This window comes from Oenanthe melanoleuca, chromosome 1, assembly GCF_029582105.1.
Source record: "Oenanthe melanoleuca isolate GR-GAL-2019-014 chromosome 1, OMel1.0, whole genome shotgun sequence".
Classification (NCBI taxonomy): domain Eukaryota; kingdom Metazoa; phylum Chordata; class Aves; order Passeriformes; family Muscicapidae; genus Oenanthe; species Oenanthe melanoleuca.
In genome coordinates this window covers 24117410-24132662 of record NC_079333.1, presented here as the reverse complement: position 1 = coordinate 24132662, position 15253 = coordinate 24117410, and the positions used below count along the sequence as shown (strand labels likewise).

General features: G+C 41.3%; 1 protein-coding gene across 2 annotated transcripts in view; it reads right to left on the bottom strand.

Moving 5' to 3' along the window:
• SLC22A15 (solute carrier family 22 member 15) overlaps positions 1-15253 on the bottom strand; it is a 45403-nt gene that overhangs the window by 20624 nt on the left and 9526 nt on the right. For both annotated transcript variants that reach the window (XM_056501451.1, XM_056501526.1), the window contains 4 exons: positions 6142-6354; positions 2931-3063; positions 1751-1915; positions 597-726 (listed from right to left, as the gene is read on the bottom strand). In XM_056501451.1, the coding sequence (XP_056357426.1) occupies positions 597-726; positions 1751-1915; positions 2931-3063; positions 6142-6354 (641 nt within the window). The remainder of the gene's footprint in view (positions 1-596; positions 727-1750; positions 1916-2930; positions 3064-6141; positions 6355-15253) is intronic.

Genomic DNA, 15253 nt, shown 5'->3' with positions numbered 1-15253 from the left:
AAGAAGACCACACTGCATCACAGAACTTTCAGTGCTGAAATTCACAAAGACCCTATTACCTCCAAAAAGATCACATTTGAAAAAATCAAGAGAGGAGCCCATTTTTTCTTTTGCATGTCACTTTGGACAGGCAAGCAATTTTGATGCTGTTCTTTCTCCATAAACATAAGAGAAGCATCATGATAGCACATAAATACAAAACCATTCCTGTATCTTTTAACATGCATTTATAGTGCCTCATAGCAGATCAGTTAAATCATCTACATACACCTAAAGAACAGGATATGCTTCTCTACCACTCTACCACCCTAGAGACATCTGGAGATGTTCCCATCTACAGTAATACTGCACACACAGTACAGTATTACTTACAGGCTCAAATATTGCAGCACTCCTATGTGAAGAAACCACAGATCAAGGGGGGAGGGTGTGTACAAGTTGAGAGAAATACCTTATTTACACCATTTCATGCCATCCTAAAAAGGCAACTTGCCTTAGTAGTTTGGCACTTGGTTTGTTTGATTTTTTTTTTTTTTTTTTTTTTTTTTTTTTTTTTTTTTTTGTCTTTATGGAACTTGGCTTGAAAAACAACTTACAGAGAGAGGAGAAAGACGACTGCTCCTTCCAGATTAACCACAACAGCCAGAGTCCTCCAGGAACGAATGAAATACCCTAATAAAGCAAACTGGGCAATTCCCACAGCAAAGAACAAGCCACCAATAGAACCTAACATACAATTAAAAACATAACAAAACATTATAACTTCTGTAAGAAACATTAGTAAATCTCAACAAATGGGATCAAGACAAGAACTAACTTTTCATAAGCAAAAATTCAATCAGCAATTCAGACAGAATCACAACTCTTCAAACAAAGAACACCCTGTCCTTCATTCATACAGAGCAGAAATATTACATCTAATTGCAAAGATCAATATAAGCCCCAAAAGCGCTCTTCTACATTCTCTACACCCAACAAAGCTTTGTGAACAATGAAGTCTTCTAATTCCAGATATGTGTATATATGCAGCATAAGTACACGCCTTTCCATGTGTAAAAAAATACTACAAAACATTGAAAAACTGGTTTTAGGAATATGTAGTATTCATTTGTATGTATTGATTTGTGAGACACTCTATTTTAAAATAACCTCAGTATAGCATTTCTTGGGCTTTGTAAATCAGGCCCTGGAGCTATAGCAGTACAGTTTACACACATTTGTGAAGGACAGATCCAACACTAGCAATCAGGAGAGTTAAGGGGGTCTGTATCTTCTCAATTCTAAGGATAATTACTACATGGGACAACTTTTTAAATAACATATAAGCAGCAGTTTTGTAATCCTCCTATGATATAAAAACACTTTTGATTTCTTTTTAAGAACTGCCAGGAAGTTTCCTTCTTTCCAGGAAGAAAAGAATTTATATTTAGCATTTGAACACTTGGCTCTGTTTAGCAGAGTCGAACATTCTGATTAATAAAGCTCAGTTGTGACAAACCTTGGATGAGTATTTAGCAGGTAACATTCATGGGAGATGTCTCAGCTGGATTTTTGTCAACTTGAGTGATGCAGAGATCTGAATGCCCCCAAGTAATCTACCCTGCTTTTCTAAAGCCCATATTAAACAAGCACAGTTCAAACACTGTCATCACAGATATGCTCAAGTGGAGTTAAATTTCCAACTGCTTTGTGTGTCTCAAGTGGTGTGTGAGATTGAAATCTATTAATTCTGGCAATAAAGGCAGTTTACCTGCTAATGCCCAGTAGGCTGTACCCACACACTCATTCAGTAGAACAAAGGCTACCAGTGACATCCCACCATTCATCATCCCTACCAAGAATCGGGAAATGGCAAAGATTTCATACGAGGGTGAGAATCCATTTGCAATGGCAAACAAGATGTCAAGTGCAAAACCTGGAAAATAAGGCAAAAAGTTTCATTTTAGAAGGGTACCTCAAGAAAAAGAAGCATTTACTGGTATCTTTACTTGATGCCCACTGGCATCTGTCCTAAGCCATCACAGTCAACACCACCACCAAAAGTTTGGAAAGAAACTTAAATACCTAGAGCCAGTATCAAAAAGGAGGGAACACAGAAGGAGTGGTTTTTTGATACTTAGTTTGTAGTTTGAACCTTTAAATTCAGTTCATAGCAGACAATTTTTTTTATACAATCAGAATCATTGTCTGACTCCTGTTAAAGATGGCTTTACATTTATCCCTGTTACAGAGACACAGTTTAAATACATGACCAAATATCTCTCCTCATTTTCAGAGAGCAGTATATAGAAACCAGAGAAGAGAAACATCACAGGGGACAATATATGGTGGGTCTGCATGCAGAACCCCTTTATGTGCTTTCAACAAGTGCTGTTCCTTAAAAGAAAAACAAAAAGCATAAAACATTTCTTTAAACTCTACATGCTCATCCATTGACACACAACTTTATACATACACAAAACATGCAATTTCAAATGTTTTTGGATCCAGGGACAGTTAAAAAGCTTACGAGCTTCAAAACAGCATGAGGATCACAAATACATAAAAATTAAATCATGCAGACAGGATAAAAGGTGCCACAAATTCCTAACAGGTTATACAGGTAAGAACGTTGTTACAAAACTACTAAAAATACTAATTGCAATTTGCAGAGATCCCATGAGCACAACATTGCACGAGTGAAAGCCTTTATGGCATGACTCACAAACTCAGAACACCTTGCAGAAATTTAAATGGCGACTCAACAGTGAAATACTAATTTCTTGTCTCAACTTCTACAGCACAAGTGTATTAGAATGCCAAAACAAACAAAAAAAAAGCAGAGCACATGATTTACAGCTGTGTATCAAGTTCTCAGCAGAAACTGGACTGTTGCCACTGATCTTCAGGGACACGACATCTTCACATCACTCATTTTGTCGAGGGGTTACCTGTGAGATAGACCTTCTTCCTCCCAAAGCGATCGGACAGCTGGCCAAAGGAGATGGCTCCAACAAACACACCACTGAAGTAGAAAGAACTGGCAGCACTGACTTTGTATGATGCATTGCCAATTAAAAACCACTGGATGGAGGTCGAAGACAAAAACAGAAACAACAAACCAGCAAAAAGGTAAATTAATCAGAATCCAAACAGTTCGTCAACACCTAATAGCTGGATGGGTTGTTACATATTTTAAAAAAGACAAACTCTTTATAAATCTCCACAGCATCATATTCAGTAAGTCACCAGTCCCCACTGCTGTCTCCCAAACCCACTGCAGGATACAAACAATTGCAGTTCTCCCAAATAAAATGCAGTCTTTGATTTTGAAATGAAAAACAGATTCCCCACAATACTCTAATTTTTGCAGCTTTCTCCCACTTTCCCTTTTTCTGCCTTCTTTCACATGAAGCTGTTAACCTGAATAGACTCAGTTCTACCTATTGACTTGTGCCACTGCAGTGTGTAGAACACACATTGTGAAAAAATAGTTGTGGTTTATGTCTGAAGATACTCCTGCACATGCTCCTCTTTATAAACTGTCTTGACCCCGAGCAATACTTCGGTAGCATTAGACAGGTTATTAAGGTTTTCTGCACACATACATCTTTTTTAGTGTACTTCGTCATTTCCATTTCTTTTCAATTCCAAATACAAAGCTCATCTTGAAATGTTTGATTCTTACTTGAGACTTAACGTCTCAAGTTGAACTTGACAAAATTTTTGCCCCACAAAACTGCAGAAGAATGAAAATATGCCACACTCTCAATCTTCAAAAGTTACTTCCTTTGGTATTCTAAACATTTCACATCTTCTGTTCTTTTCTTTTTCTATTCCTCTTGTACCTTGAGATAATGTTTTCTTTTAGTGACAACCAACTTTTCTTCCTGTGCTGGTAAGCTAGTGATTATGTCATCATCCCTGCAATAACTCTCTAATCTTCTACTCATAATCTCCTCTTCCTCTACCAAAATCTCATTAAATATCCTTTCTAGCAAAGCTTGTATTATTTCAAAGCTCAGTTATAAACTACCTTAGCATGATAATAGAGCCATGCAATTAAACCTCACAAAGATTAGGATGCTAACAAAACATTCATAAGCTCCAAGAAAATAACTTGCTTACTTTCTGTATCTGCTTCATTTTGAATTGTTACTTTAACAGGGAGCTGGTTACTGATAATAGTAGGATGTGCACCCATAAAGTGCCAAGACTGACAAAACTCAACTGAAACTAACCACATGACCATAAAATAAATCAGCTTTGAAGCTTTTGCAGACTTTAAAAACAATTCCCAGAAAAATACATTTGTAAAATAATTGAATATGAGATTAATTTTATCCTGAAATAACATGGTCAGTTTGTTTTATAATAACTACAAGTATCATGCCCTAACCTTTGGAATAGAAATTTTAAAAGCTGCCAGCATGAAAATTGTTGACATGAGATGCTTTCTGAATCATTCAGTGATCAAGGGATAATTTGGCTGCAAAGCAAAATTTGTTCTGAAAATTTATCTCAATGTCTAAGCCCTTTAGAGAGCTCAAGGCTTTTATCTTCTACATAAAAACATGCTACATATATACTTATTCACAAATCAAGCTTTTTACATCAGAATATTTTTCAGTGTAAATTTGTAATGGTCATGTTATCTGTGATGCTACAAAGTTAAGCACTGACACAGCCTCTTTAAATGTAGGAAAAAATATCTTTACCATCAATCAAGAAATTAGATTAATAATGAATTAGTGGTGAAATATTGTCCAGATGTGTATGTTCTCTCTCAAAATGTTTGTGCTTAGCACATAACCTCCAAATATTCAGCTAACAAATTCTTAAAAACTGTATTTTAATAAAGGGAAACAGAAGAGGTAAAATGGGGCTCTACTGAAACATATGCTAAAGAATTAAAAAGTAGAATATACACAAGTTGCCTTGGGGTTAGGTTTTTTTGTTTGTTTTGGCTGGGGAGTGTTTTTATGGTTTTTACTGCTCAAGCAGGTTTAGTTTTTTACCTGCACTACTGATTTATGAAACCAAAATGTATAAAGATCTGTATAAAATCTGTCATATGCTAGGCTCTACAGGGATGTCTGACTCGTCAAGTTTAAGAGAGTAAAAGATTTTTGGGCAAGTCGAAAAAAAACCAGAAAAACAGAAAAAGAAAAACCCCAGAGAAAATTCAGAAACCATACTGAGTTTTAAATAATGCTTAAGAAATCCACTATCCATTAAAATTTTAATTTAAATTATATCAGAAATACTTGTATCTTTATTGCTAGAATAAAAAGTAATGTCTTTTGTACATAATGGCTTGGTACTACTCCACAGCTGGCCATTTTTATTAATGTGCTCCTAACCAATAAACTGCTTTACACGAGTAATTTAGATAGCATTAATACCTCTGGCCAATAGCCATGAACTATAATGTGCCACTACGCTTGACTCCACAGTTCAGCTCTACATTCAGGTCTTGTAACCAATGCACTCAGGGCTCTTGTAAAGAACAATTTGACACTAACAGATACTGACAGGCCCAGGAAGGGCAGGTGCTGCACACATCAGTGCAGAATCTGGAATCATTCCTATAGGGACTGTGGCTAGACCACAAAAGAAATCACATTAAAAACACAGAACCATGCCAACAAAGCCAAAGCTTGTTTTGGAATAGAATGTGAGGGAGCTGCTTTATCCACCTGACCCCCCAGTGTCCGTACTCTTGTATCTGGAGTTGCAAAGACTACAGGAGCCACTTCCTCCAGTGCTTGCTAATTGCATGACGGATGCACTACATGTACTGAAACTCAGCAATAGGATGGCTAGAAACAGCTCAGAGTCCATAAGGGATTTTGAGCAAGTTAGTAAAATGAATGTCATGATTCCAGCTCAAACGTGGAACCAGGCTGCAGGATGCAATACGTAACCGCCACATGGAAGTGGTGGCTAGAACAGAACATTGGTCAAGATCTGCACAGAAATATAAAGCTAGCTCAGTAAAGACACGAGCACATTACCTGTGCTGTAACTGAAGACAGCGCATTTATTTACTAATCAAAACATACACTAGCATGCAAAAAAAAGCAGTACAAGGAGACTCTCAAAACCATCTCAGCAAGATTTACTAGTTACATGAGGCTGCAAAACACATTTCAGACTTACCTCAGAGACTATGGATGTGAAGCTGCTGCTGAAGTGTATGTGCTTATGCACCTCGCTGCCATTGGCAGTGAGAAGCCATTCCCCAAAAGCACTCTGCTCGCTCACTGAATGGTTGCCATGGCTCTGATTAGCTGAGAGCCCTTGGAGATCCCAGTGGTAGGGAGGAATTGCACCCACCAATGCAATGAGGATGGCTTCAGTGGCCACATAGAGCTGACATGAAAGACAAAAACATCAGAGATGCTCAGCTTGAATCCAAGCAATGTCTCCTCCACAGCCAGATCGAATCACTATTAAAAATATCCCTATTTTTATATTTGCCTTCTACCACTACGAGATGTCATGTCTATATGATGTTTACACGACATGTCTACTATCATTTGGTAGCCCCTGTCTACTAAACAGCACACACAGAAGAACCACAGCTTTAACGAACGGGTTCTTGCCCTTTTTATGCATCGGATATCTGAGAGAAAAGAAGTTCCCCTCTTAACACCTTTCACTCAGTCAGACGGCCCCAAACTCACACCCACAGCAGGCACAGATGATGGATGGAGGAGGAGTTATTAGATGTACTAAGGAGGAGAAAACCCCTATTCTTTAATGTAAATATACTACTCTTTTATCTTCTCCTTCCACCCGTGCTGTTCACGCCTCTAATCTGGTATTTGGACTAGACTTCCTCCTCATAGTTTCATATCTAATCTTTCCCAGTTTTGACAAAATTAATTCTTTGCTGGCTTTCTACCTTCTGTTGGACCTGTTTTACTCTTACACATAGAAGTGACACAAATCCTGCAGAAGAAGATGGCTCATAAAGTCTTCAGAGAGACAAAAGGCATTGCTAGTTACAACCCTACAGTCTCCAAATAAAACAGCTTCATCTCAAGCCTTCACTGAGGAACTGTAACTTGGCACAGTGGTTCCTGAAAAAATAAAACAACCCCTTCCTCCATAAAAAAATTTTCGTTCATGCCTCTCCATTCTTCGGACCCTACTTAGGCATCTCCTGAACAGCCCTTGCTCTACTCCCAGCATCTCCTCCCCAAGTTCTTGGGAAGAATGTACCCACAGGAAGCCAGTTCTCTTGGAAGGCCACTTGACAAATAATTCACAAAACTGGGAGAACCAAAGGTACAAAAAAAGCAGCCTGAGGACCTCTGAATTCTGATGCAAGCAAAACCAGATAATACTTCTCTGTTCTGTACAACAGCTGAGCAGGTGGAGTTATACCCAGATCTAAATAAGAATTATTACTAAACTAAAACAGAGCCCCAAGTTATGAACTGAAAGCAATTTTTCCCATCAGCTCCTCTTTGTATTCTACACGATAAACTGTACTTTAGTGGCAGGCGGTAAATACTTTTTAAAAATACTTCTCCTTCTATTTTCCATTAAAATTATCAAATATTAGAACAAATTTGGAAAAATACAGTTAAATGCTATTATTTTAGCTAAAGAACTTCTAGATCAACAACAATGAAAAGTAAAAGAACTCATTTGGGAAAGAAGGCAATGACTAAGATCACATGGGAAAAGAGGTTTTAAAAAGCTGAGTGGCCATGTTGCTAGGGATGTGTAGATACAATACTCTCGAGAACAGCTTGAAATTACTGAGAAATGAGAACTGCAGGTGAATTACGATGTGTGGTGCATCCCTCTACTCTGACTCACTCAGACAATTATCTGTCAGCACTAAGTGATAACATCCTTGCTTTTGCCTTGTGAAATAGACATATTTTTGAAGTAGATCAAAAACAAAATCCTCCAGGCACTTGGCTTTTCATTTTTGCACTAGGTGAAATCAGCTACAGAAAACTGAATAGAAAAATATGCGATTGCAGGCGCATGGAGAAACACTACAGGATTTTTTCAATAAAAAATCCCCAACAATCAGCCTTCATCATCGTAGTGGGTGCAGCAACCATGCATATTACAAAGATACAAACATTTTCAATTGATTTGTGCAATCAGCAAACCATATGAAGGTGGAGACGTGTTTTGATATTATCAAATAGTGTTGCTCCATACTCAAGTTCACTGAGTCACTGCTGACACAAAACTCTCCTTCTTAGTGAGCACCTGCCTCATACTTTGGGTAAGAGGTACAGTAAACACCATTAATTTCATTGTGGAAACAAAAAGCCCACAAAACATCCCCTAAAATTCACTGACAATTCTGAAGGTCAGAAACATTTTCCAGAAGTGATTTTAAAAACTTCATGAAGAAAGCTCTAGACTTGATTACAAAATAAAGTTTCCATTTAAGTAAGAGTTGTGTTAATGAACCTGAAGATTCCTCCCTTAAGAATCCGAAATGCTTGCGCTTAACAGTAACACACTTGTGCAGACTAGTGAACAATAAAACAGCAACATATCAAAGAGAAATGTAATAAAACAACTATATAAAATATGAAATGGCTACATTACATGCACTGTTGCAAACAAAGCCCTTCATTTTTCATTTGTCTATAACCGAAGTCAAATATATGTCATCAGGGTATAGTGCCTGTTCCTAAAATATTTGCATATTAACAGTTCCCTACCAAATTCCCTGCACTGATCTGTGTTAATGAAGATGAATACCAAGCACAGGGGGACAAGGAACCAGCTCCTAGTCACTGATGATGAGATGCTCAGAGGTCTGTTAGCTGAGGTTTCTCCTGTTTGTTAATATTGTCTTTAGGCTAAAATTTTATAGTCTGTCTAAATTAGAAGCGTGTGATATAAGGAAATTTATTAGAAGGCAACACCTTAAAAACCTGTGAACTTTCACACTCCCTGTTAAGTAGAAGGGATTTTAGTTAGACAGTTAAAGCTATTTTACTAACAGATTTTGAAATTAATATCTGTGTTAGGTTGATGTGGCCAAAAATGTGTATTCTATCACCATCTGTTGAAAGTCGGGTGGGGCAGTGATTTCTTATTTCAGTGGCACTATTGTTTGCTAATGGGCAATCTTTGAGACAAGATGGGGCAATTATATTTATCTTTTCGACAACTCATTCTCCCTCTAGGAAGATATCATCTTCTGATGGCCCATTAAGTCCCACTGTATGACGGATAAAATTACATCATCCCATTGGGAGATGCTCCAGCCAGGGGGAGGAAGCAAGCCTTTCCTACCTAGATAAAAACAGAGCTTTTGAACAGCAAGTTATCCGTTTTTCCACTGGATTCCAGAGGAAAAGCCGGACCTTTCTACACCACACCTGGACTTCTGGAGGAAGGCTGCATCCTTCTACAAGAGCACTGCTTCAGCTGAACCACACCTGCCACTGCCGGGGGACTGTAGCCACCACTTGATCGGACTGCTACCAACACCCTAACTGATGGGGTGTCAGGTTCTATTCTGACTCTGTCAGGGTTGGGATTGTTTTTTTTTTGTAATACTGTATTTCTATTTTCCCAGTAAAAAACTGTTATTCCTAATTCCCATATCTTTACCTGAGAGCCCCTTGATTTCAAATTTATTATAATTTGGATGGAGAAGGTCTACATTCTCTATTTCAAAGAGAAGCTTCTGCCTTTATTGGCAGATACCTGTCCTTAAAACCAAGCCAGATTTTGGTGTTGCTAATAGGCCTGTTCTACTTAGCATTCAGAGACAAGGGAATATTGGCTTGGATAACAACCCTGATACCTACCCCAGTAAATAAAGGGGCTGCCCCAGAGCCTGACCCTACCTCAGAGACTAGAAATGCTGCCCCAGAGCCTGCCCCTGCCCCAGGAACTAGGAATGCGGCCCCAGAGCCTGATCCTGCCCCATAGCCCACAGCAGAGAGGAACCATCCAGAGTAGCTGGGGGTTCTTCTGAGAGAAATGTGGGACATGGGCCAAATGTTGAAAAAGCACTTTTCCATAGCTGGTAAGACTCCCTCCCCCTGCCCTAAAGAGGGAGAGTCAGATGGTGCTGCATCTGGAACCCGTAGATGTTACAACTGTCCAAGTTCCAGCTGAACCACAGGGGCAGTCACAGCCAGCAGCAGATGCCCCTGTGGAAACTAGAAAATCTAAAATGAAAACAAAGCACCTAGATAATAAAGATCAGCAGGGAGGACCCTCACAACCAGCAGGTGAGCCAGAGGTTGAGATTGTCACAGAGTCCCTCTCGTACGAAAGTCTCCATAATGAAAAGACATTGTACGACGGGGCCATGAGGCTTTTACAATCTGGTTACTCTGGGTCTGGGACCTTACAGGAACAAGTGTACAACTGGATGGTACTGAGGCCAGGAATTTGGGACCCTTGACCCAGGACTCTGGTGTGGATCAGGTATTTGTAAGGGAGCCAGGCCCGTTTCCTCTCTGGGAAAGGCTTTTAATGAGTGTGAGAGAGAGGCTTGTCCCCAGAGAGAGAATGCAGGAGCACCACCATAGAATGCGCTGGAAGACCCTTGAGAAAGGGATCCAGCAGCTGAGAGAAGTGGCGATATTAGAGGTACTCTTCAGGAGGGGCAGACAGCATGACAATGACCCTGACAAGGTCAGATGCACAGGGCAGATGTTGTGGAATCTGGCAAACCTGGGGCCATCTCAATATACCACTTTTATTGCAATGATTACTGCTGATAACAACCAAGAGACAGTGGGTTCTGTTGCTAACAAGCTCAAAAATTTTGAGACTATGATGAATGGCCCAATTCAGGCTCATGTCTCTGCTGTGGTCAAGAGCCTCCAAGAAAAGATGAGGGAGGTAAGGAAGAAAATAAGGAATTCAATGCAGCACCAGTGCGAGTCACAGGCCCCCGGGTTAGAGCCCAACGCCCCCCAGCTAGGGAGAGAGGGTACACCCCATGAGCTGACCTGTGATTCTTTCTGCATGACCATGGGGAAGACATGGGAAAATGGGATGGAAAACCCACTTCTGTCCTGGCAGCATGGGTGCGTCAACTCAGGGAGGGAAGCATTAACCAAAGAAGTTCTACTAAAGTGAAGGTAGCCTCGACCTCCGATAACCAAGGTGCAGGATATTACAAAAGAGAAAATAATCTGTCAGATCCACTTGAAGAAACCTCTACTATGTATGCCCAGGAAGGGAATAATAACCAGAGCTAGAGAGTCCCTTCCTCTAGCCAGGGAGAGGCATGGGGTAACAGGATCGATTGGATACTGTGGGTGCGATGGTGCGGCACATCAAAGCCACAAAAACATAGATTGTTAGTTGATATTGGTTCACAATGCACACTAATATCATCAGAACATGTGGAGAAAGAACCTGTTTCCATTGTTGGGGTGACAGGGGGATCACGGGAATTCACTTTGCTAGAAACTGAAGTTAGCCTAACAGGAAAGCAGTGGCAGAAACACCAATTGTAACTGGCCCAGGGGCACTGCGCACGCTAGGCATAGACTTCCTCAGGAACGGCTACTACAAAGACAGAAAAGGGGTTCAGGGGGGGTTCAGAAAAGGGCTTTTGGAATAGCTGCTGTAGCATCAGAGAGCATTAAGCAGTTAAATACCTTGCCTGGACTGTCAAAAAATCCACCTGCAGTAAAACTCCTGAAAGTGAAAGAGTAACAGGTACCAATTGCCACCGTAACAGTGCACCACCGGCAGTACCGGACAAATCGAGATGCTGTGATCCCCATCCACAAGATGATCCGTGAGCTGGAGAGCCAAGGGGTGGTCAGCAAAACCTACTCACCCTTCAACAGCCCCATCTGACCTGTGCGAAAATCTGATGGAGAATGGAGATTGACTGTGGACTATCGTGCCTTGAATGAAGTGACTCCACCGCTGAGCGCTAAATGCTAAAACTCCAGTACGAGCTGGAGTCCAAGGCAGCAAAGTGGTATGCTACCACTGACATTGCCAATGCATTTTTCTCCATTCCTTTGGCAGCAGAGTGAAGGCCTCAGTTTGCTTTCACCTGGAGGGACGTGCAGTACACCTGGAACCGACTGCCTCAGGAGTGGAAACACAGCCCCACCATCTGCCACGGACTGATCCAGGCTGCACTGGAAAAGGGTGAGGCTCCAGAACATTTGCAGTACATCGATGACATCATTGTGTGGGGGAACACGGCAGTGGAGGTATTTGAGAAGGGAGAGAAGATCATCCAGATTTTGCTGGGAGCTGGCTTCGCCATTAAAAAGAACAAAGTCAAAGGACCTGCCCGAGAGATCCAGTTCCTGGGAGTAAAGTGAGAAGATGGATGGTGCCAAATCCCAGCTGAGGTCATCAATAAGATCACAACAATGTCTCCACCAATAAGAATGAAGGAAACACAAGATTTCATAGGTGCCGTGGGCTTTTGGAGAATGCACATCCCTGAGTACAGCCAGATTGTGAGCCCTCTCTACCTGGTCACCCTCAAGAAGAACGATTTCCACTGGGGCCCTGAACAACAGCAAACGTTCACCCAGATCAAACAGGAGATCGCTCATGCAGTAGCCCTTAGCCCAGTCATGACGGGACCAGAGGTAAAGAATGTGCTCTGCTCTGCAGCCGAGAACCATGGTCTGTCCTGGAGCCTTTGGCAGAAAGTGCCTGATGAGACCCAAGGCCGACCTCTGGGATTCTGGAGCAGAAGTTACAGAAAGTCTGAAGCCAATTACACTCCCACAGAGAAGGAAATCTTGGCTGCCTATGAAAGAGTTCAAGCTGCCTCAGAAGTGATTGGCACGAAAGCACAGCTTCTCCTGGCACCCCGACTGCCAGTGCTGGGGTAGATGTTCAAAGGAAAGGTTTCCTCTACCCATCATGCCACTGACAGCAAGTAAATTGCCCTCATCACACAGTGCGCTCATGTTGGCAAGCGGAATCGCCCTGGGATTTTGGAGATAATTACAAACTGGCCAGAAGGTGAAGATTTTGGCCTCACCGATGAAGAGGAGCAGGAACAAGTGACCTGGGCTAAAGAAGCTCCACCATACAACCAACTGCCAGCAGATGAAAAATGCTACGCTCTTTTCACTGACGGTTCCTGCCGCATCATGGGGATGAACCAGAAGTGGAAAGCAGCCGTATGGAGCCCCACATGACAGGTTGCACAAGCTACCGAAGGAGAAGGTGGATCAAGCCAACTTGCTGAACTCAGAGCTGTTCAGCTGGTCTTGGATATTGCTGAAAGAGGGAAGTGGCCAAAGCTCTACCTTTACAATGATTCATGGATGGTAGCCAATACTCTGTAGGGCTGGCTGGAAAGGTGGAAAAAGGCTAACTGGCAACGTAGAGGAAAACCAATCTGGGCTGCTGATGAGTGAAAAGACATTGCCACTCGGGTAGAGAAGCTACCCGTAAAAGTCCGTCATGTGGATGCCCGTGTTCCCAAGAGTCAGGCTAATAAAGAATACCGAGACAACAAGCAGGTAGATCAGGCTGAACAGATAGAGGTTCAAAAGACAGACTTAGATTAGGAACACAATGAAGAATTGTTCTTGGCTCAATGGGCCCACAGTGCCTCAGGTCATCAAGGCAAAAACGCCACCTATAAGTGGGCACAAGACCAAAGAGTGGATCTAATCATAAACAATATCTCTCAGGTTATCCATGACTGTGAAACATGTGCTGCCATCAAGCAAGCCAAGCGAGTGAAGCCCCTCTGGTATGGGGGGCGATGGGCCAAGTACAAGTATGGAGAGGCCTGGCAGATTGACTATATCACACTGCCTCAGACCCGCCAAGGCAAGCGCTACGTGTTAACAATGGTGGCAGCCACCACCGGATGGTTGACAACCTACCCTGTGCCTCATGCCACTGCTCGAAACACCATCCTGAGCCTGGAAAAGCAAGTCCTCTGGAGGCATGGCACCCCTGAGAAAATCTAGTCAGACAACAGGACTCTTTTCAAGAACGGCTTTATCAGCGCCTGGGCCAGAGAACATGGCTTTAAATGAATATACCATATCCCTTACCGTGCATCAGCTGCCAGGAAAGCTGAATGGTGCAACAACCTATTCAAGCTACCCTGAAGGCACTTAGTGGGAGAACCTTCAAGAACTAAAAAACAAACTTAGCAAAGGCCACCTGGACTTCTGGAGGAAGGCTGCATCCTTCTACAAGAGCACTGCTTCAGCTGAACCACACCTGCCACTGCCGGGGGACTGTAGCCACCACTTGATCGGACTGCTACCAACACCCTAACTGATGGGGTGTCAGGTTCTATTCTGACTCTGTCAGGGTTGGGATTGTTTTTTTTTTGTAATACTGTATTTCTATTTTCCCAGTAAAAAACTGTTATTCCTAATTCCCATATCTTTACCTGAGAGCCCCTTGATTTCAAATTTATTATAATTTGGAGGGAGAAGGTTTACATTCTCTATTTCAAAGAGAAGCTTCTGCCTTTATTGGCAGATACCTGTCCTTAAAACCAAGACAATATCAATAGAAGTGCCTGCCATGTCTTGACCAGCTTTCCAGATGTTTGTTTTCATAATAAATTACATCCAAGAAAGATGTAGAATCTCCAATAAGACTAGCAAGGAAGTGGGAGAATGAATCTGAAGTTTCATTTGTGTATAGTGAAAATAAACACAAAAATAATTTAAGAAGCTCTTTCAGACCTCTTAGTTTACCCATGACGAAACACAAATGTAAAAACAAAAGCAAGACTTCAATTCTAGGAAGAGGAGCTCTCAATCTTTTTTAGTCATCTCATCAGCAATTCCCAACTAGTCTGGTCATTCTAGACAAGTATCAGCTGAAGCATTCACTGCAAAACAAAATAATGAGTAAGACAGCAACTTCTGATCTTTTGAATACAGAAACATTAAAACTGTAGCCTGAGGAAAGACAGAAATTAAGGAAGAACAATGAATGATCTTGCTGTAGTAGAAGCTTTTGATAAAGAGATGGTCACAGTTCAGGATTAGAGTAATTTCTTCTGAACCCATGACAAGCAGCTGAAAAGCTGGAGGGCAACCTAATTTTTGAAAATCTGATGATCTCATCTGCTCCAAGTCATCTCCAAAGGGTGATTTGGCTTCAAATTCACATTATTTTTTTTCCTCAATAACTCCTATGTAGAAAAGCCCTAGAACGTCATTTGCTGCAAAATTATTATTTACTGCTGACAACATATTCCTCTATGAAAGTATCCTTCCCTTCCCGGTGGCAGGGTAGGAGGGAGAATACCATAAGACAGAAGGAAAGCTGTTGCAGTCAAAGC